We start from the raw sequence: 23,078 nt of genomic DNA, 5'->3' as shown, positions 1-23,078 counted from the left end.
GCCTGCCATCAGCACTAATCGTAGCTGTTAAACCAAAAACTGAATTAATGGACCTTGGTCAGGGAACGGTCATATCTGAATTAATCTGGTGCACGTTTACTTTTGTCAAAATTAATAGACATGCTAAATGAATGCTAAGTGGAAGGGGTTGGTTAAAGCATGTTCTTGTCTTATCAAATTAGTGTAAAACATAGTCGATATAAGACGCTTTAGCAGCGTTATGTTCAGAACTGGAAAACCTGCTTATATTTCATAAGTGGTATACAAAAACAGGTGCTGTTTTTAGGTGCTGAGGATTATGGGATTGAGACGGGGCTAAAACAGGATTTTAGGAGCTTGTACAACCATACCATTGAACTTCTGTGTTCTGTTTTTCGGCATTGGTTGAATTAGTTCCCTTGCTATACGAGACTTGACGGTAGGTGTGTGTGTGTGTGTGTGGTGTGTTTGTTTTTGTTGGTTTGTGGTGTTTTTTTTGTGGGAGTGTGATTTATGGTAATTTTCTCTAAATAAAGGTGGAAGCTGACAAGATGGATGTTGCTGATACAAACACACACGTACTCTGCTCCAGCATTCATTTCAGTCTCACTGAGGGATTATTGTATCAGCTTTGATGTAGATTTGAAGTTCATTTGGGAGCTCTGCATGGCTGTTATGTACATATTTCATGCACATTAATAAAGCTTAAATGGTTGTTTGAATTATATATAGTGCAACGGTTGTTCTGAATATAAAAAAAATATAATTTTCTTCAAAATTTTTAATAGCACTGATTATCTATATTTTGCAGTAAAATTTTGTAAATGTTTGGGGTCAGTAAATCTTCTTAAAACATAAGACAAATACTAATAAGGTTTATACTCTTTATTGAAGTTTTTTTTTTTTTTTGCAATTCCTAAAAACAAGACAAATACTTGGGGAACTAAGGACCCTGAAAAAGTAGGCTATCACTGTTCTGCTCAAACTCTTTCTCTTTTTCCCTCTTGTTTCTACAGAATGCAGAAGTATCTGTCTTTGAGGTCAACATCCGCTTCATTGGAGGACTTCTGGCTGCATACTACCTCTCCGGACAGGAGGTACGCTATCATTGCTGATTGATTTTTAGTTTGTTTGTTTCTTCTCTGTCTGTGCTGTTCAGTTTCATAGCTATTTCAGATGAGGGAAGTTTATCCAGGCAGGCACATAGATGAAGATCTGGACAGAGAGAGAGTTTATCTTAGGGCAGTGCTGTTGGCTCAGAGAAATATGAACAGTTTTTTCAGGGGAAATAAATGTCCCTCTCTCAGGCCCATGTTAATTAACGCTTCCCTTCTGTCTTATCTGCCCATGGACATTAGTGGAGAAGGGCGCAAATAGACTCTCTCTCTTTCCCCTCATCATTGGGCAGCGTATTTCTTCACTGCATATCACTGTGTTCTCCTCCTTTTAGTCTGAAGGTGAAAATGCAAAGGAATTAAGCTGCAGCCATGCGGCACGGCCTCATCGCTGCTCCACACACTTCATTAGATGAGTTTAGATACTGGACGTGGAACTCGCCACACTTGCCTGCCTCTCTGTCCCAAGTGACCTTTTGTTCCGTCAGTACAGTGTTTTGACACGCCTGGGAGTCAGGCCTCAGTCACACTTTGTTCATCTGAGTGTTTTCTGCATATGTGCTGTCATAGACATGCAGTACAGCATGGGCTGAGTTTTTGGAGGCAGAGTATCCAATTTAGCAGTGATTGTATTGCAAGTGGCAATTATATTAAATGAATTGTTTCAGAAATCATTAAATAACATCTGGATTAACTGTGCATTTCTATCTTGTAATTACATCTAGTCGCTAAAAGGACTGTAGTATGCTGTGGAGGGCTGTATCCAAAATGTGCCCAAATTTGAGCAACAACATTTACAGAGATTTCATTTTCAGAGATCAGAATCAAAGCAAGCATTTGTGTTATGAGAGACACTGTAATGTTGGTATAGCTTAAACACAGAGGAGAGACAGACAACACACACAGCTTCGGGTTCAGACAGTTTCATTTAACCCCCATGGAGTTAAAAACACAAATAAATGCTCAGTCATTAGCATTTGTACTCTGCATCGAAAACATATGAATCTGCTGTTGCACCTCTAATAACTTTTAAGGCTTATTTTGCGGCATTTATATGAGCCTTTTGATGGATTGCATCAAGGAGCTGTAAAAACTGGTTACACTCACTGAGTGAATGAATCGGGTTTGTGCTGAACTCTTACAAAGCAAAAACGAAATGCTTTCCTTCAATCCATGAACGCGGGTCTCTCACTTAATGTATGCAGTCTCGCAGTCTGAGGTGTCTGTCGTAGGAAATCAACACATGCTGCTGTGAATAATTAAGAGAAGCATCTTCTCATTGGATAAGAACACAAAGTCTCATGAATAATTACGAGACACCAACGCATCATCAAAGTACTGTAGTCCTTTGCCACGTCACAAACTGTGACGTTAACACAATATAGATTTTAAACCCGTAAGACGAAAATAGCGCAAAAAAGCTCAAAATGTACCAGTTTTCTCCAATCATTAAAATTAATGCATGCTAACATTGTCTCCTATGATGTGCAACACAAACACCTCTGCTAAAATCTCAGTAGTAGTAGTTTGGTGTTTCATGACCCTTTAATTCTGTACAGCAGTTTTTGAGTCATTTCTTTGTAAATATGCACAATATATCAGTACTATATTGTTTATTGGCAGATATTAGAGAATCTTTATATTCATCATTAATTATGCTGCTCTATTTTACATGTAGATCACATTTGCCTTCAGCTGTCGCTCACTTAAACTTCATCTTCAAAAGCACTAATCATTTAAAATAACACTGTTAAAAGTAATCTTTGGCAAGCTCAAAATGAATATTAAATTTTCATACTGTACTTTACAATGTTGTGATGCATAAGTTCACTTGTAGAAATTAAAATGATTAATAGTAGTTGGTAGTATTCGATTCTTAATTTAATAATTAGAAAAAACGGTATAGGCCATTTGTTAGTGATCGGTAACACACACACAAAACATTATCTGGTGGTTGTTATTATTATCACCCAGAACCACCTTTTACTTCAGAGCCTTAATTCCTTACAGTAGTTTGAGTTAATTTTTTTATATAGATGCGCATACTCTCCAGGTAGATACAGTACCTTCAGCATTATTGGAACCGAAGCATCTTTCTCCATTGACGGCTATTCAAAAGCCTTCTCAAGTGCACTGAGTGCCCATGAGCAAAGATGACAGATTTGAAATTGCTTTCTTCCAGGGGATCATGCAACCACCAGCAATTGCCATCGTGATGTATAGGGATGCTAATGAAAAGCTTTCTCCAGGGATTATACTCTTGGTGTATAGGCAGAGTTCTCTATATACAGTATGTCCCCTATTTGTGTTTGAGGTGGAGTTGAGATGGGGGTAGGGGTAGAGTGATTTGATTGATTGTGATTGTTTTAGATTGAATGGCTCTTTAATAAGAGTTTTTTGATCCGGCCTGATGGAGTAAGCCGCTGGGGGTGGAGGGAATGAAAGAGGGTCCAGAGTAGAGAGAGTTGTGTACTGAATCTGATGTTTGGCTGGTTTTTCTAGAAAAGATGAAGAGCATCTGATCTGAAGAAGACAGAGGACTCCATACTTTTATCAGCTCTGGAGGTTATCTCTCCTGTGCAAGACCACATCCTCCATTCCTTCTCTCTCTTTCTCTCTCTCTCTCTGTCAGCTGGCGCTAGCAGTGCAGTGATGGATGATGTTTACTCTTCTGTCCCTCTGTCTTTTGGTCCTCTTGTCTTCTATTTTATCCTTTTCTTTCATCTCTCTTTCTCAGTCTTCCTCTATTGTTCTTCAGATCTCTCACCCATGCATGTCTTGACAGTATGGTTTCATGATGGCAGTGGAGAGATGAATTTAGATCTCAAGGAGCAAGGGGCCGGGGTTGGGATGGCTAGTTTGGTATATGCTGTATGTGAAGCAACAATACAAAGTCTGCTTCTTCATTGACAACAAATAGTTTTTAGTATAGTTACATTCAACTCAGGCTTGCTACATTTTTGCTAAACTTCTAAAAATGCATCTATACATACAGTTACCATAAGTTTTCATCTGAAATAAATGCTAGTGAATTAATAACTTGAACTGCTCAAGCAAGTTGTGATTACATGTGAGATTTTTGATTAATAAAGACTGGTTCCTTACACAATACTATGTTTTTAAAACACTTGTAGCATAATTTAGGATCTGTAAACAAATACATTTTGTCATTTGGTTAATGTATTAGTAGTAGTAGTAGTATTTCTGAGTAACACAAAAAGCTGCGATCCCAATGGCTAATACTAACGGATAGCTTTCTTTATAGCCCTTTCTCAAACAGCATCCTCCACGTCTACAGTTGCGTGATGTAATGATGAATTCAGGTATTAGGGGGTTAAGAATGAAAAGAGGCAACCTGTTTTCATTGGAGAGATGATGACAGATGAAGGAATGTGGTGTGTACTTATCTGGAATTTTTTTCTTTGCATTCTGGCAATGTTTAATTTTTTCTTATACACTCATATTTAATTCTCCTAAATTGGCCTTCGCATAGTTACAGAGTACTGTTATCGAATATAAATTTTATTATTAGGTAAATAATTAGTCTTTTGTAGTTTTGATTACATTGTTTAGTTTACCGTTCGATATTAGATGTTTTATGTAAGGCCAAGCAAATAGAAGCACTTGTTCCCTTTATGGTCATAAAAAGCGACTGGCTCAATAACTGTTTTGAATAACTCTTTCTAAATACTTCCTGGAATATGTATTTTTCTAGATTTTATTTCCTTTGGTGGTTAAGACCCTCATAGCATTTTCCAGGTACCTCACCAGCAAGCCAGCAATTTTGGATGAATTACTTGAAGATCTCACATCTAACAGTAATTTTCCAGTGGATCTAGACAGCACATTTCTTCCTTTCTTTCAAAGACAGCTGCAGATTCTTTGTGCGAAAATCATATTTATTTTATTTATATTTTGTTTATGTTTTTGTTCTGAAGTTGTTCAGACCTTTGTGAGATGGTTCGATTACTGTATGTTTGACAGCCCAATTACTGTATGAATAAGTAGATTTCTCCAAGCACAGTGCTGACGGAGGTTTTATTTCTTAAGATTCCTTCAAGCCATATAGGATCATAGGCTGTAAGTGAACAACACGGGCAAATATTTGTTCTTTGTCTTGATTTGCACATTTATTACACGCAGAGATGAGGGAATGGTGTTTACTCCAGGCATTATGCAGCAGTTAGCTTTCTCTCTCTCACCCTCCCTATCATTGCTCTCTGTTGATGCGCTGTCCTGTGGTTGTATATCCTTCTCAGTGGTAGAGAATATGTGGTGTCACATTAGGGAGCAGCACACTCTTCTGTTGTCAAACACGGATCTCATCAAAGGCAGAAGAGAACCGCAGCCCTGGGCCCAGCAGAGACAAGATAAGGACAGAGATTTAAGAAGGGATTTGATGGATGAGAAAATGTTTGTCAGCTACTCATCTGCGTGTTTGATATGATGCAGACTTTGGACATGCCTATCGAATCTCCTCTTTAAGTACTAATAACTGGCCTTTCTTGACTGACATTTCCTTATAAAACTATCTGGTTTTCCAGCCCTTGGTTTGTAGCTGAGAGTGTGTCCAAAACACTCTGGAAATTGCCAGAAAAGATCTTTAAAAAATATAGCGCCTAACAAGTGATTATATAAGGATGTGTTTGCTTTGAACATCAAGACCACTGGTGTTGGTGTTTATTTTGACATCCCAGCTGTGGTGTTGTTTGCAACACTCATCAGTGTAAAATGAGACACACCGTATGCTGGGCCAGCTGAGAACTGAGACTAAATAATTGGTCAGTTTCACGGAAAAAAAAAAGAAAGAAAAAAAAACATCACATGTTACTTAATCCCAAAATCAAACACAAGGGAGAAAAAGAAATTGTGTTCTTCATAAAAGTACATTTTACCAATATCTCATTACCAGTAATGTTTAAGAAGTAATTAATTGTTTACATAATTGTTGTACTGCTTTTCTGAATATATATATTTTTTTCAGTAGTAAGAGTCTAATGAGAATCACCATTGAACGTAATGGGGATTATAAAAATGGTAATAATTTAGCTATTCTAGTGCATTAAAGTAATTAGAATTAGATGTGCTTAATTTTTTGTCTGTACTGTAGTATTGTAATACATTTTGTCTAGATGCAATGATTTTATTAAAACATGCATTAAATTGGAGTAAAATACTATCATTTTCCATGCCATTTTAGTTTACAAAAATACACAATCTAAAAATACATTGCACTGATAAGAGATTTTTTTTTAATTGCTAATAGGCTTAAATAATAATAATGCTTAAATAATGATGGGGCTGAATTCATGATTAATGGGTCTGAGGAATCTCCTGAAAGCTGCATCATATGCAGTTCAATTAGAAAAGAGAAGCTTCTTGATTTTTTTTTTTTTTTTTCAACTTTCTGAGTGTTTTTCCATGTGGACTCTAAGCTGTGTGTCTCTTACATTGTCTCTTCTGAAGCTGTGCAGTTTATTTATAAACCTGGAGGAATCATTTTAAATAAAGGCAGAAAATGTGTTTGAAATGTAAATGTAGAGGTGCACTGACTGTCCCTATTTGCTTTGAGAAGATGAGAAGCATTTTACTAAAACATTCTCACAGACAGCCTAATTTCTTCATTAGACGACGTCTCTGATGACGTGATCTGATTGGCTGTGTTTGTGTCGGCCTTGATTGGCAGCTCCCGATTGTGCTGCCATGACGACGAATAGAATAAACACCAGGCAGAAGGTTTGTCATAAAGGCTGCAGATGCACAAACATACTGAGACAGGGCAGAAATCCAGCTTTAACCCTGAACCCCTGTGGAACCCTCTGTGCAAACACTCATTCCTCCATCTCCAGTGTGTTCTCCATAATCTCTTTTTATGCTTCCATTTGACATTTAAGGAACATCTCAGGCTGAGGGTTCTGTAGTGTGTGTGTTTGTGAACAGAGAGCAGAAGCTGTATCGTGGGGAATGTCCGTGGTCATATCCTCATATGTGTAATAACAGGATCATCTCTGGTGCTTATGATCCGCATCAACCAGATTAGGCTTCAGCGTTGGAATCTGCATTCTGGGAATTACACACACATTCACTCACAAACACACACACACCGCTCGAGCTAATCCTGAGGAAAGCACCATTTCTGTACTCTTTTGCCCTTTTCTTTTTCTGTTCTCCTGCAATTTTGAGTGACAATTTGCACCTGGTTTAAATAGAACTGGAAGCACAGCATGGCTATTTGCATAACAGTAGTCTGCTAGAACGCGATAACTATTTAAAAAGAAAAGAAAAGAAAGAATTATGTATTAAGAAAAGTGGCGAGAATGTGCAGTGGTATTTTTGCATAGACAACCCAAAATAAATCTAACTTAAAACATTTATTTTTTCTTATCCAACTCCTGCTTTTCTTGCTCTTTCTAGATATATATGATTATGTATGTATGCACATTGTTTTTTATTCAAAAGAAATTAATACTTTTGTTCAGCAAGAAAACAATAAATTGATTAAACAGTAAAGAAATGTATAAAATTACAAAACAAAAAGTTACATTGAAAATACATGCAAATAAGGAAAATATTTTAAATTGTAATTATATATCATAATCTTACTGCTAATAATGTACTTTTATAAATACATTACAACTCAAATACATTGTTGCTATTTGGGTGCAGATAGTATCTGCTTTATTCTTTGTCCCCAGCCTTGTATTTGTTTGCCAAAAATGATTTTACTTAATGTTTTCTTTTCACTGGACCTTTTGTAAACATAGCATTGTGGTATTTCTCTGTCTCTCTCTCTGTGTGTGTGTCAGAAATATCTCAAAGGCTCTTCACACATCTATTCTAGTGAATTGCTGTGCATTTTAATAGACTCCACGTAAATATGCGTAAGAAGGGCTAGAAATAAAAGCCTCAGCAGTGGCTCGGGCAACCGTGCGCTTTGTCTAAGTGCCAGAGGCCTTTTTTCTGCTATGGCTTCATTCTATCTTTGGTCCTAAAAACACGATCAACCGCACATCTCCCGCTCTGACGTGACATGACCAACACACCTTACCCTGCTTAGAAGAGTCTGGCTGTGAGTCATCAGCACAAGATATTTTCAAGCCGTTTTTGCTCAAAAGCACTTGGTGGGATGGCAAAGTTGTAGTCAGACAGTCTCGCCGAAATTATGATGACGGTTACTGTTGAGGGAAAATAAAATGATTGATTGCTGCACATTTGACATCGACTACGACTAATAATACATAGTTGGAAAGGTGAAGTCATTCTTTCTGTGGCTATGCTGATGTGTTCATAAAGTGTCTGAATGGACTTGAGTATTCAAGAGATGCTTTTATCCAAAGCAGCTTATATTATTATTGCAGGGACAAACCACCTGAAGCAATTTTGGTGGTTTGAAAAAAAAAAAAAATTGTCATCACTTACTTGTTCGATCATATTGTCAAGGGTAGACTCATCTTTGCTTTGAATATGTCTATCTACAGCAGTAGTTGTTGTTAAACTGCAGCTGTTGGAAAAGGTTGTCTCAGTTCAAAATTTGAACTTTATGACGAGGCCCCAGTGCATCATCTGTATTCTGACAGTAGTGAGTAAACAAATTCAGGTGTGTTGTTCTTTGAGTATTTATTCGGTCTCAAATGTGTGTTCTCTCTCTCACTCTGTGTGTGTGTGTGTGTGTGTGTGTGTGTGTGTGTCAGTTCCCCTCTGCTGAGTTTGTGGACAGATTTTATCCTTTCAGTTAGAGTCTGTAGCGTTGGTCGGGCTACAGGGGTGTATCTCACAAAACCCATCAGCAAGACCAAGTCTGGGTCATATTTCACCTCAAAATAATATATATATATATATATATATATATATATATAATATATATATATATATATATATATATATATATTGTTTTGAGAAAAGAAATTGAAGCCTATTTTATAACTTTGACATTAGGTTGTTTATGTATTTTTATGCATTGTGTAAATTTGAAATATATAATTGAAAATCTTTAAATTTGCCTTTACAATTTGTCATTGGGGTGATTAAATTCTGATTGAATCTGTTGTAAAGAATATATACATTATACATTAATACAAAAATTATACATTACTGTAAAGTTTTGGGTTGGTACGGCTTTTTTTAATGTTTTTGAAGAAGTTTCTTATTCTCTTAGTCTCTTATTCTCACTCTTACTCTTCATTTATGTAATTAGAAATACAGTAAAACAGTGATATTGTGAAATATCATTGCAATTCGAAATTTTTATATTGCAGACTTTTATATTGCAGAATTTTTATATTTTAAAATGTATTTTATTCCTTTGATTGCAAAGCTGAATTTTCAGCAGCAATAACTCCCGTCTTCAGTGTCACATGATGCTTCAGAAATCATTATAATGTGCTGATTTGCTGCTCAGGAAACATTTCTGACCAAGTCTGAAAGCATTTCTGCTTCATAATATTTTTGTGGAAACCATAAAAGCCTTTATTTGAAACTCTTTTCATATTATACCATTACAATTTAAAGCTTTTTCTTAAAAAAAAAAGTCTTACCATTAATTTATGAACAATAATGCACATTAATTTATTTGTAAATTACATGTATATTATTGAATTATTTAGATTGTTAATATTTATGGTATGTAAGTAATAGTATGATTGTAGTATTTGTCTACTGAATATTATTAAACTGATTATGCAGATTTTTTTTTTTTTTTTAGGAATGATAATCACTTTTGAGAATAATAACTGGAATTGTCTGAACATGCTATGCCAAAAGATTTTTAAAGAAAAATAAATCTTAATGGTCCTAAATAGGCTTAATTTTCGTTATGTAATTGTTGTAATTGTGTAAGTATAATGGTTTTTTTCACACTGAATCAAAATAATAAAAAAAATCGCCCAACATGTTTTTTTTTTTGTTTGTTTTTTTTTATTCCCAAGAGCTGACTTGATTCTTTTTGTCCACCAGTGGTGCTTTGCTTTGTCTCCCTTGTGGTTCATAATTTATTTCTCTCCTCTGTATGTCTCTGTATCTTTTAGGTTTTTAAGGTGAAGGCTGTCCAGCTGGCAGAAAAGCTGCTTCCTGCTTTCAACACCCCAACAGGCATCCCTTGGGCCATGGTCAATTTGAAGAGGTATGTTACATACACACCTTCTCTTTCATGCCTTCGTCCTTTCAATTACTTTTTTCTCTCTCTTTGCCTCTTTTTCCCATGCTGTCTGTCCTCCACTCATTGTCCTGATGGGCTGCCACATAATGGAAAGCTGTTAGACCTTGTGCATCTATGAAAGTCCCTGTGGCTTTCTTCCTGTTTAACTCGACTTTCCACATAATTTCATTAGAATGAAACGGAAAATTGCACAATTAATCTGCAGAGCGCATTGTGAATGTGCATTAAGGGTTTTTTTGTGTTTGAGTAGGGAGGAGGGTCAAATCCAGCCTGACATGGCTTTTGTGAATTAATTGGGTGTTTAGAAGAAATTGCTCGGCAACAGACGAGACCACCGCATTTTGGGTGTCTTTAATCCTGAGGGGGAAGAACGACTTTGTGTTTTATTAATCCCCATTCATGTAGAGCAGCCTTTCGCAGTCTACGCACACACTTTAAGTGAATGCTGTGGATACATTCTGCATGGAAATGAGAAGTACAAGCAGAGCACAGGATATTGGACTTGACGGAAGGAATGATGGGTGGCAGTGAATCCGTTTGGACTGGGAATGAAGCTGTTTGACTTTAATGAGCTCGCAGTAATTCTTCATTGTCTACACGCTGCAAACGTTTGTTTTGGTGTGTTTGGTTTAGTATTGTAATATGTAAATGTCATGGGTGTTTCCTTCTGTCTGTTTCAGTGGAGTGGGGCGTAACTGGGGCTGGGCTTCAGCTGGAAGCAGTATTCTGGCTGAGTTCGGGACGCTGCACATGGAGTTTGTGCACCTGACGTATCTGACTGGAAACCCTGCCTACTATCAGAAGGTACGCTTGGGTGTATGAGGGTTGTGTAACTGTGTTTGACCTTTGTGTTTGTGTCCTGTTGTGAACTCTGTTTGTGTTGTGGTTTAGGTGATGCACATACGGAAACTGCTGGCTAAGATGGACAGACCCAACGGGCTTTACCCCAACTACCTGAACCCACGCACAGGACGCTGGGGCCAGCGTGAGTACCTCCCACTAACATCCACTCTGCTGCAAAAACAACTCTCACTTTCCACTTCTCCACAAAAGGCGTTTTGTGAATTCTCTCACTGTATGAAATAAAGAGGGTTATAGACACCCACAACATGAACTTGATGCTATGCTGGGAAAAAAAAATAGATTGTGCACACAAGTGCTGGGTGAAATGATGCTTTTTGAGTAGATGGAAGAATTTCCTATTATTTCCTATAAAAAAGACTTTTGAATAAAATATAATTTTCTCTGGACTTCATCTTAGATGAATTATGTTTCTATAAACTTTTTTCTGGGAATACTTTATCCATGAGTGATACATGAAATGCTGCCTTAGATTTGGCCCGAATCAAATGTAGAGTTTGCTGTGTATTATCTTTTGGAGTGTTTGAGTAAGTGTAGACAGTTTTGCTGCATATTGTGCTGATATACTAGACTTAAAGTATATTCAATATATTTTTTTTGTTGCCTTTGTCAGACTCACAATTTACTGTATGGCAACATTTTGTGTTAAGTGTTTAGCTTTATATCAATAAATAATTTATAATTTATTGAATAAATTTCTGGAAATGCATTACAGCTATATTAAGCTGGTAAAATGGTTTTGGTACTCAAGAAACATCTGCATGATGATTGAAATTGCGCAAATGATTTTATTCATCATGCATGAAAGTGACCAAAGGTGAGTGAAGACAATTAAAATGATTTATATTTAATAAATGCATTAACGAATATAATTAAAATGTGACCAAAGGTGAGTAAATCCTATTCATTAAACTTTATATTTATCAAAAAAATCCTGAAAATTAAAGTGCATCATCATTTCCACACAAAATATGAAGCAGCAAAACTGTTTTCAACATTGATAATAATCAGAAATGTTTCTTGAGAGCCAATTTTTTTTTTAATTATTTCTAAAAGATCATGTGACACTAAAAACTGGAGTAGTGATGAAGAAAACTATGCTTTGCATCACAGGAATAACATTACATTTTATAATATATTAAAATTGAAAACTTTTTTTGTATTTGTAATAATATTTCACAATATTTCTTTCTTTTTTTTTTTACTTTATTTTGATCAAATAAATTCAGCCTTGATGGGCAGAAGATGGTTACTTCAAAATCATTAATAATTGTAATGTTTCCAAACTTTAAAAATAATAATTCTATATTTATTATTTTTATTTTTTATTGTTTTGTTGTTATGATTTTTTATTGTTTATTTTTGTTTTTTTGTGGTGATTATTAAATAGATATATCTTTTAATGTGCTAAAATATTTATTTTTAATAATGAGTGCTGGGGCCGTGGCTTGTGGGTGTGGTCAGATGTTCCTTCTTTTTTTGTCTCTAGCTGATCACATGCCTGATAGTATAAATGTGAGATATAGTGACAACTTGGCAACCTGAAACACTCACACTGGTTCTGGCCCTTTAGGCCCTGTTTCTGTATACTTATTGCTACAATAATTGTAAGAACGGATTCAGATCCAAAATATCACTCTGCGAAGCCTGTTTATAGACACGGATGATTTTCATAATCCCTCTGCAAGGATTTATTATTCTATAAATGTGAATTACGACAATGGCAGCTTATCCTCATCTCACTGATCAACGAGCTTTAATAAAGATGGGATGTTAGGAAGTTTCTTTCTTGATGTATAATTAGTAATTATCTGTAGTGAAAACACTCCACTGTGTTTTAACCAACTCTTAATTACTGAGAGAGATGAGGGTTTAATCAGTGCCCTGCGTCTAAAGTGTTCTACACTGTGTTTTAAAAGACAAACTCTCTCTCTCTCTCTCTCTCTCTCTCTCTCTCTCTCTCTCACACACACACACACACACACACACACACACACAAAAGACTAAGTCCAGAAGTGTGATGATGTGTGTGTGTCCAAAGGGGTAGAATGTAATTAAGGTGCACTAGAGATCTATTTTCCAAAATAAAACTCTGTGTGAGTGACAGGCCATTAAAGCAGAGTATTATTCCCTCTCCCACACTGCATCTGCCCTGTGGACCCTTAAAGGGACATTTCCAAAAAATTATGTTCTCTCGTCATTTATTCTCCCTCATTTTATTTCAACTGACTTTTTTTTTTGTGTGGCGCACCAAAGAAGTTCAGAAAAATGTTCAAGCTGCTATTTTCTATACAATTAATGTGAATGGAGATCATGTATCACAAGCAGCTTGGACCTTGTCCTAAACATCTCCTTTTGTGTTCCACTCATGTAGGATGGGTGAGTAAACGATGACAGAACATTCATTCTTGTGTTAACTACACCTTTAAAGTTCTCTCTCTCCACGTCTCTACAGCTTCACCTGCAGGGGTCTTTAGGCTCTCTCTCTCCACGTGTGTATTTATTCAGGGATTCTCTATCCATGACCTGTCTACTTACTTTCAGCGATGCCTGCTTGCTGTCGGCCTGTCTGCTTGCTGTCGGCCAAGCCTCTCTGTAGAGATTTCTTTTTTTTTTTTTTTTTTTTTTTTTTTTTCAAAGGCTTTGAGTGCATTTACTTTTCAGCGGGAGGCCATTAGGGATTTGTTTTTGATTGGCAGAAGTGAAAATCCAGACATTCAATGACTGGCAGCCATGCCAGAGTAGGCTGTGAAATAAAGGCCAAGATGGTTTATGGGAGTCTGACTGAGATTTCTGGGAGTTTATGAGTCTGAACCATCTCTGCTTCAATCAGTCTTTCCACTGCCACAGCTTTTCTTTATTCCTATGCACATCAGCCCACACCATCTATGTATTAATCATCACCTTAATCATTGATAGTGTTAATATTATTTTATTATATTTATTATCATTTCTGCCACATTTCTTTCTGTGTTTTCTTGTTCTGTACCTTTTTTCTCCATTCCTTTCGCTCTCTCTGAGCAGCTTGTTTTTTTTTTTCTCTGTATTTTTTTTTCTGTCTGTATTGTTTCTGTGTCTGTATTGATTCATTCATTCTTTTTGAACTGTTTCTTATTATACTTCATATTTTTCTAGCTCTATTCAGATATAGTTATTGGTATTGCGTGCAAAGGCAAAAATCACTTAAATCTTAACCCAACTCATCCTGCACTGTTTGTCCTGGGGCATAAATGATACATATCCATGACGCTGAGAAAAAGTGTAAAATTACTTTAAAGCAATCTATTTTTTTTTTCTTTTTTTTTCAATTTAAGGAGACATCTGAGCCATATCTGGGGACAAGAGACCTTGGCTCTTTTGAATTGACACTGTAAGCAGTGCCTTAGCAACCACAGAATACCTTGGCAACCACATGGCAACACTCTGGGAATTACCTGCAGCATTGTTTCGACAGCTTTTGCAGAAAATGTAAACAATATTTTTTTTTCCCCTCATATTTCAACATGTCCCACCTCTTGCGGCAGGGCGGACTATTAAGAGTTACTTACAAGTGGTCTGTGATTGGACATCAGTCTCTCTCTCACTTTCTCTTTAGTTTTTTCCCCTACCTCTCTTTTCTTCTCTTCTGTTGAATAATTCATCTCAGCTTCTAAATCTTGCCTCTACTAGGTCAGTCCCTCGCATCCATCAGCATAAAATACATCTTTTACTATGTCTTGGTGTCTCTGTAAAGGATCTCTCATAAAGTGCTTCAGCCTCCTGCCTGGTTGCTGCTTTACTGATTTCTTTAGCTCTCACTCTGATTTTTAAACCAGCTATTGCAAGAGGCAATTTTTAGCCGTGTCACTTGCATGTTCACACCTCTCTCTTGTAAAACATCACCTCTGCATCTGTTCCCCACCCCCAGTCTCCTCTAAAGACCTTCCATTATGGCTTTTGGCAGTTCGTCTCCTGAATGTTTACCCTGCTAGCTCTCTCTCTCAGCAGGCTGAACGCAGTACAGCTCGCTAACCTTGGCAGATATGAGCTGTGACGGTGCTAATGGGCTCCTCCCTCGTTCCTCTGTGATACTATATACAGCAAGTGTACAGTATACACTCCTCTGCCTCCTGCACACATCACGCTTCCTGTTCTCCCTGGAGTGGTGTCCTGTCTGTTCCCTAGATGGGCTAACAAGCTTTCATGTAAATCTTGTCACTCAGAGAGAGAGAATGTATGGATAGCTAGACAGACAGATAGACAAAGACATACAGAGACAGATATTATACAGACAAACAGATAGGAACAACTGATGGATGGATCAATAGATAGATAGATAGAGGTTCACAGTTAGACAGAGACATACAGTACAGATAGACGGATACAGACTAGATAGATAGACAGACTTGGAATAGATATAGACATAACGATGAACAGATGTTAGACAGACAGACAGAAACATAGACGGATATATTATAGATACAAAGACAAGTGGATGGATGGATGGACATACAGGTATAGATGTCATAGACATACAGACAGCATAGATAAATAGACATAGAATATAACATAGATAGGCCGACAGATATAGATTGGATGGATGAATGGACAGATAGATATAGATATATATAACATGGATGGATGGATGAACAGATAGATAAAGAAACTGGTAGATAGATACAGACATAGAAATAAGATAGTCTCGATCTCTCATTGCCCACATGAGCATCAAGGTCAGCTTACTACGAAGCCATGGCTCCAACCTAGTGCCTCTTTTTTTAGTATTCCATGTTTGTGTCCATGTCTTAATTTCTACAGCTCCCTCCAACAATTCAACGTAGATTGTTTACATGTTCTGTTGTAGGTTCCCATTACGAGCCATTACCGGCACAAATGACTCCCAGCCTGTCAAACACACACACTTTACACACAGTCACTCTGCAAAGTCATTAACTGTGTCAAAGTGGAACACACACACTATGGCTGTGTTTATAAGTGATTAGGTGTGTGCTGGTGTGTGTCCACGCTGGATAAATGCCCACGAAAACATGCTCACTTGCACATTTTTATTGAAATGAGGGTCGGTGTCAAGCCTGAATACACTTTTATATCAGCATTCAGTAACATTAAAAGACTGAGCTTTGAACAGAGTAACCAAAAGAATCATAGCAGGCTCTTCTTGAAACCAGTTGAATGCATTTTCACAAAATTAGGAGTTTAAAATTAGGATCTAATTAGGCTAGTTTTGTCATTTTGAAGAATTTAATGAGTTTTGTAAAGTTTGGTTGTTTAATATTGTTATTTAATTATGTTTTTTTGTTCATTTTGCTTAATATAATTATTCTAAGAGCTACAGGACTTTATATAATGACAACCATGATTTGCAGTTATTTAGGATAGAGCATTCTTATTCTAGAAAGTATGTTTGGACAGAAATACTGAGAGTTCTCAGTATTTTTGATCTGTTTTTCTGGAAGAGAAAGTCTGTAAATCACATACACTACCCTTCAAAAGTTTGGGGTTGGTATAATTTTTGTATGTTCTGGAAGAGAAAGTCTGTAAATCACATTTTTTTGGTTTTTGTATTTTTTGTTTGTTTTATGCAATCAATATTATGAAATATTATAATTTAAAAGATGAGATATTTATATTTAATATAATATTTAAAAAGATAATTTTTAAAAGCCATGACTGGAGTCATTGCACCAGTTTTCATTGTCACATGATCCTTTAGAAATCATTCTAATAATATGCTGATTTGCTGCTCAATAAATATTTCTTCCTTTTATCATTTTTTTAAATTGTTGTGCTGCTTAATACTTTGGATCAGATTAATGGGTCTGTGCTGAATAAAATTATTAATGTCTTTCTTACTGAAAATAGTAAGTGTATATATCTATATATAAAAATAGTAGTGTATATGTGTTTTAAATGATTATTTTGATATTGTGAATTGTTGAATTCTCTCAGCTTATCTTGTTTCTCTCTCTTGCTCTGCAGATCACACCTCAGTAGGTGGGTTGGGTGATAGTTTCTACGAGTACCTGTTGAAGGCCTGGCTAATGTCTGATAAAACGGACACAGAGGCACGCAAGACGTATGATGATGCCATCGAGGTGAGGGCTGCTGGTTGCCATGGTGTTTCGTGCTGCATCATTTTTGTTTCTCTGTTCATTCTCTCTTTCTCTCTCTCTCTTCCTTCAGGCTATCGAGCGCCACCTCATCCGGAAGTCCAACGGTGGCCTTACTTTCATCGGCGAGTGGAAAAACGGCCACTTGGAGCGTAAGATGGGTCACCTGACCTGCTTTGCTGGGGGCATGTTTGCCCTGGGGGCTGATGGGTCGCCAGATGATAAAGCTGGACACTATCTGCAGCTCGGAGCAGAGATTGCACACACCTGCCACGAAAGCTACGATCGCACTGGTTAGTGAATAGGAGGGGGCAAGAGATAGATGAAGGGTATAAAAAACGCATTAGATCTTTGGACTCATTTGTAGCATGGTTTTGTTGCCATGGTAACACTACAGGTTATTTTCAGAGTATGGCGTTTCTATTTCACATAACTTGACTGAAAGACATTGATGGATTACACCTCAGCCACAACAAGCTCTCAGACAGAGAGTTTCATGTTTATAGCACCATGAGAGCCGAAGGTTCAACTAATAGTACTAGCACTAAACCCATAAACCTTTTATTGTTTGCAGTGCTGAAGCTTGGTCCAGAGGCCTTTAAGTTCGACAGTGGGCTGGAGGCAGTGGCTGTGAGACAGAACGAGAAATACTATATCCTGAGGCCTGAGGTCATCGAGACGTACTGGTACATGTGGAGATTTACCCACGACCCCAAATACAGGCAGTGGGGTTGGGATGGTGTGTGTGTAGGTTTACTCTTTACATTAATTAAGGTCTGTTGGTTTGGGAAGTTTTTTCTTTTTTTTACTGTAATAATATGTATCTTTTTTAAAAACCACTGTAGAGATTCCAATGAGATTGTGGTTTTTTGGTTAATTGGTTAATTTTTTATTTTGGATGAATATCAAATTTATCGAATATCCTCAGAAAGGAGTGCCTACAACTAAATATTGTTTTTTTTTTTATGTAGAAACTGCTTTTCAAGATTTTCAATTACTTTTTGCCATCATATAATAGCGATTTAAAGCGATAGCACTGGATAACGGCAATAATTTAAACCTTGAAATGCCCTTTTTAAGTGCGCTTTCCTATAATAAAGGTGTCATCTTCTATTTTGTTTTGTTGTAATATATATTTTGTTTTCATTTTTTGGTATTTTGTATTTATTGTGTTGGGATGCCTGTGTTCAATAAACATCACAAGAGTGTTTCAACGTTGGCTTTGTATTCCATAATTAATACTATATTGTTTTAATGTTGTGTTGAAGGGTTGAATTGTTGTCTTTTTATCTCTGTAAGAGAAGAGTCTTTTTTTTAAGTGGTGCCTGTGCAAAAATCACCAGCGCAAAGCTAGGGCACAAGCAACACAAACAGGACTGGTATCTCCAGCCATCAGAGTTCAGCCGGATGTGTACGGCACAGGATGTTCTTAGTATCTAAACCCTTATCTCATCACTTTGATATCCATCTGTAATCCCAGTCGCTCTATCGGTGGCATCTTTTTGCTGCTAGTAGTAGTCATGTTACCTCTCCAACCGTATCTGTTTATCACTGTTTTTTAGATTTATCCTTCCCTCTATTTTCATGTCACTCTTATTCCGGCGAGACCTGGGCTGTGTTTTTTAGGGAATGTGTTTGTGTTTTTAGAACAGTTTCTAAGTGCTCTTGAGAATGGGGTGTCATTGTTTTTTCTCTGATTGGGTGTCATTGTTCTGCCGGTACTGTACTGTTTCACTGCAATTTGGCTTCTTTTGATGAGCCGCTGGGTGCCTGGGCTCTTTCTTTTCTTCCCTCCCTCATTTTCACTCTTCCCATTTCTGTAAAAGGAGAAAGAGAGCAGAATAAAGCTCATTTGTTCCCAGTCACTGAAATTCCTTTGTTGCTATTGGCTCATTTTTTCTTCTAATTTAATCATTTTCTGTCTCCAGCTCTCTTTGTGCTGCTATTTCTTTCCAGAATCTCAGGGTCTCACCGTCTGTTCTCTTTGTGTTCCTATCGCTGTTCTTCGTGTAGATAAACGGTATTGTGTTTATCTGTTTGGCGTCTACTCTTATCTCCAGGATCAGTTAAGATTTTCTCATCAGTTCTCACCATATCTCATGTGAAGTAAGACGTCAGTTGGAGGTTAAATGAATGGCTTTGGTTGGTATTTTTCAACTAGATGACAGTTTGGTTATTTAAACTGCTGTAGGATTTTTCATATATGTTGTTTTATGGTGGAAATGATGTAATTATGCCTAGGAATGATATTAAAATTCAGGCAGATTTAGCTGATAATCAATTTATCTTTATCAAAATTTATCTTGTGATAACCTTTGATGATGTTTAAAGATATTTGATGATGCAAAGGCATTCTATATGTGGAATATAGGGGATGTGGATGTGAGTGTTTTGTGTGTATCTGTTGAATGGGTTAATTGGAGGCTGGTTCAGGCCAGCTGCTGTTGCGTTATAACAGTGCGAGGTGAGTCCTCAGTGTAGCAGCTGTTTCAGGCAGATCTGCTCCAGGTAGGTGAGCACATCATGTCATGTTTTCCTGGCACAGATGGCTTGCATCACTCCTGCCTGCAGAGGCTTGAACGGCACTAATGGAGCATTATTGGTTCCTGGAGAACAGGGCCAGAAAAATAGAGTGGCTTCGTATATATTCTATTTTTGTCTTGTCATTACTGCGAGTACACAGTTATGCGTTGATTTGATTTGCAGTCATAAAGTGGTGATTAGGACAGGGTTTTACTTGATATTTCACATACAGCATAGATGATCTTTCTGGGCTAAAGCACAGGAAATGGTACATCTGGGACTGAGCTAGCCTGAGTTACCCATTGGATGGTTACTTTATTAGAAACTGCAAGATATTATATGGTTTAATCGAATTTAAGAACAATATTTTGGAACTATATTATGTTAGTTGTTTTTGTTATTCAAATGTTGGATGGTAATTTTTCTTTTAACAACCATCAAACGTTCATCTAAGGTGACGGGATTTTCTTCACATTATAATATTTCTCACATTAAGCCGCAATAATGAATATATTAAGAACTAAAACATGATGTTTTACCAACTGGACCTTCGCTATTTTTAACAAATTTGCAAGAAAAAGTTAATTCAGTAAAAGTAAAACAAAATTCATGAAAATATAAACAATAACCAAAAAATAATGTATTAGCTGTATTGTGTATTAGTATCCTATTTTTTTGGGACAATTAAATATTATTTTTATATTAAATTTTTTATATGTTTGGGTGTTGGTATGTTTTTGGGTTGTTTTGTTTTTGATAATACAGTAATATTGTGAAATATTATTAAAATTTAAAATAACTATATTCTCTGAATATATTTTTAAAATGTAATTTATTTCTGTAATGGCAGTTGAATTTTTAGCATCATTACTCCAATCTTCAGAGTCACATGATCCTTCAGAAATCATTCTGATATGCTGAATTTAGTGCTCAAGAAGCATTTCTAATTATTATCAATGCTGAAAACAGTTGTGCTGCTTAATATATTTTATGCATCCTTGCTGAATAAGTATTCATGTCTTTTCAAAAAAGAAAAAGAGAGAGAGAGAGCTCTTACTGACTCCAGACTTTCTCTGTATTTTCTGCAGGCTATAGATAAATACTGCCGAGTAAGCGGAGGATTCTCTGGTGTTAAAGATGTCTACTCCTCCAACCCCACCTACGATGATGTCCAGCAAAGCTTCTTCCTGGCCGAAACGCTCAAGTAAAAATCATTTCATTTAACAATGCATTGCTGAAGCTGTGTCGCTATAGAAGCACACACTGTTTCAGTTCATTATGCTAGTACACATTATTATTGTATAAAAAAACAATGTAAAAATGCTCAGTTATTACTATGATGGTTAACATAACATATGGCTACACCTGTGAAAAACAGTGACTGTCAGCTAAACAAAGTGGGATTTGCAAAGTAAATTGGAGTGGAAAGACAGCCAGTCGTTACTGCCACCTGCTGGTGAAACCGAAACACTGCAGTTTCTGGTATTTGGATGTGAAAAAGGAGTGGAAAGTGAGACGTTCTTTTGTGATTGATGCTGTTGTGTTTCCCATTGCCAAATGTGTTTGAATCATATCTCTATCTACTTTTCTCCAGCGATGAGCTGCTGCCTCTTGAGAACTGGGTGTTCAACACGGAGGCCCATCCTCTGCCCGTCCTGCACCTGGGCAACATCACCCTGCCTGGCAGCGAGACCCAGCGGTAGAGCGGACTCACCGGGGGGGCGTTCTCCCCCTCGCTTGCCCCTTTTCTATACGCCTCCATCCTTGTGAAAGACAGCAGCTGCCAGTGAAAAGGAGAGGAGAGAACTGTACCCACCAACCACTGTCTCCTCCCGGACTGTGAATCAAGGGACTGCAGTGAACGGAGGGGACCGGAACAGACCCAACTGTCTTTATCTATGTCTCTCTCATATATTCTCTGAAGGACAGACTGCTGGATTGATCGTGTCTGACATGTCCGCACACACTGTACACGCATTAGCAGACTAAAAGACCTTCTGAAATGGAGGTGTGTTTCTCACTTGGGGAAGGATTTTAACAAGTTAATTGCTGGATTGGTTTTTTTTGTCCTTTTTATGGATTTTGGTTTCTTTTTGTGTAATGATTTAAGTGGTTAATTTGTTCAAAATGATGGATAAATGGTTCTCTGACCAGACCGCCTTCAGAGTCTTTCTCTCTCTGAGCTGGGCTCCTGGAGATGCCAGATGTTGGATGTGACCTCCTGTGAAATCTTTCTCCAGCTGAGGCTGAATTTAGGCCAGAGGCACCCAGGAATGTTCTTTTCTCCTGGATTTCTTTTTAGACAGTCTTTCCGGTGTCTGTTTGTTAAGGTTAGAGGAGTAAAAAGGGACACATGCTGCTATCGAACAGTTGCTGCCTGTGACACAGTTACCACCGTCATTCCAGAAACCTGCATTTTCTGCGTTGTTCCATTCCCACCTTTTTTTCTTTTTTATTTTTTTCATGCATTGTGAATGCCCAGAATGTCATTCATACTGCATTCTGAAACACAGATGGGCTGATGGTTGATTTTGCAACACAATGAATCAACACTTGAAGTAACTGTAACGTGTGGGTAAAAGTCACGGTGCTTTAGATGCTAATGCTCATGGTTGTCACCATTTGTTTTCATTTGTCGAGGGTGCCGCTCTATTAGATCAGACCAGATTCTTTCAACAGCCAAGATTTACCACTAATCGTAGCCAACAAAGTAGAGATTTATATATATATGGGGCTTAGAGTTCATAAAATACACTGTGTGCCCTTTACAAGACACCCAGAGTAAATAAAACACAAAAAACTGCAAGGATTTTGAATACAGTTGCATAACAACTAAGCCTGTGATGTATGTTTTAGACTTGGGAATACTCCTGAACTGAGGTCAAAGACTTTTTTTTTTTTTTTAATACCAGTTTCTGGGTTTTTCCATTAGTCAAATGCATACCTCTGAATATTTCATGTGAGTTTTAACATGAAACACGGTGGTGGCAGACAGAGAAACAGATTTCTGAAATCAGATGATTAAACACAACCTGCAGCCAACATTGTGAAGTATTTTGTTTGATTTGATTTATTTTGTTTAATTGACCTTTAATTAATATTGATTCAGTCTCTTTGGAAACTGTGCTCAGCCTTATCCTCTCAGACTCATGTTTGGGGTTTTTTAATCTTCAAGTGTATAAAATGGCTCTTCCTCAGAAAATTTCATGTAGTTGACCAGAGAAGGAAAAGCTAATTATTTTCTCATCTTGGGAGATGAAAGAACTGTGAGAATCAGTCTGTCAAAAAGACTGGAGGAGCACTGATGGGTTGCTGGGTGTCATCGATCAGCTCCCT

At 37.1% G+C, this 23,078-nt stretch overlaps 1 protein-coding gene across 1 annotated transcript in view; it reads left to right on the top strand.

Moving 5' to 3' along the window:
- man1a2 (mannosidase, alpha, class 1A, member 2) overlaps positions 1 to 21,787 on the top strand; it is a 75,094-nt gene extending 53,307 nt beyond the window's left edge. Inside the window, exons 5-14 of the mRNA XM_042731385.1 lie at positions 996 to 1,076; positions 10,118 to 10,212; positions 10,929 to 11,052; positions 11,140 to 11,233; positions 17,089 to 17,204; positions 17,293 to 17,512; positions 17,794 to 17,958; positions 19,701 to 19,704; positions 20,827 to 20,947; positions 21,314 to 21,787. Of these exons, the coding sequence (XP_042587319.1) occupies positions 996 to 1,076; positions 10,118 to 10,212; positions 10,929 to 11,052; positions 11,140 to 11,233; positions 17,089 to 17,204; positions 17,293 to 17,512; positions 17,794 to 17,958; positions 19,701 to 19,704; positions 20,827 to 20,947; positions 21,314 to 21,445 (1,152 nt within the window). The 3' untranslated portion in view covers positions 21,446 to 21,787. The remainder of the gene's footprint in view (positions 1 to 995; positions 1,077 to 10,117; positions 10,213 to 10,928; positions 11,053 to 11,139; positions 11,234 to 17,088; positions 17,205 to 17,292; positions 17,513 to 17,793; positions 17,959 to 19,700; positions 19,705 to 20,826; positions 20,948 to 21,313) is intronic.
- Positions 21,788 to 23,078: the final 1,291 nt, after the last annotated feature.

The sequence above is a fragment of the Cyprinus carpio genome, chromosome B9 (genome assembly GCF_018340385.1).
Source record: "Cyprinus carpio isolate SPL01 chromosome B9, ASM1834038v1, whole genome shotgun sequence".
Classification (NCBI taxonomy): domain Eukaryota; kingdom Metazoa; phylum Chordata; class Actinopteri; order Cypriniformes; family Cyprinidae; genus Cyprinus; species Cyprinus carpio.
The sequence above is the reverse complement of the archived record's forward strand: the minus strand, read 5'-3'. Positions and strand labels throughout refer to the sequence as shown.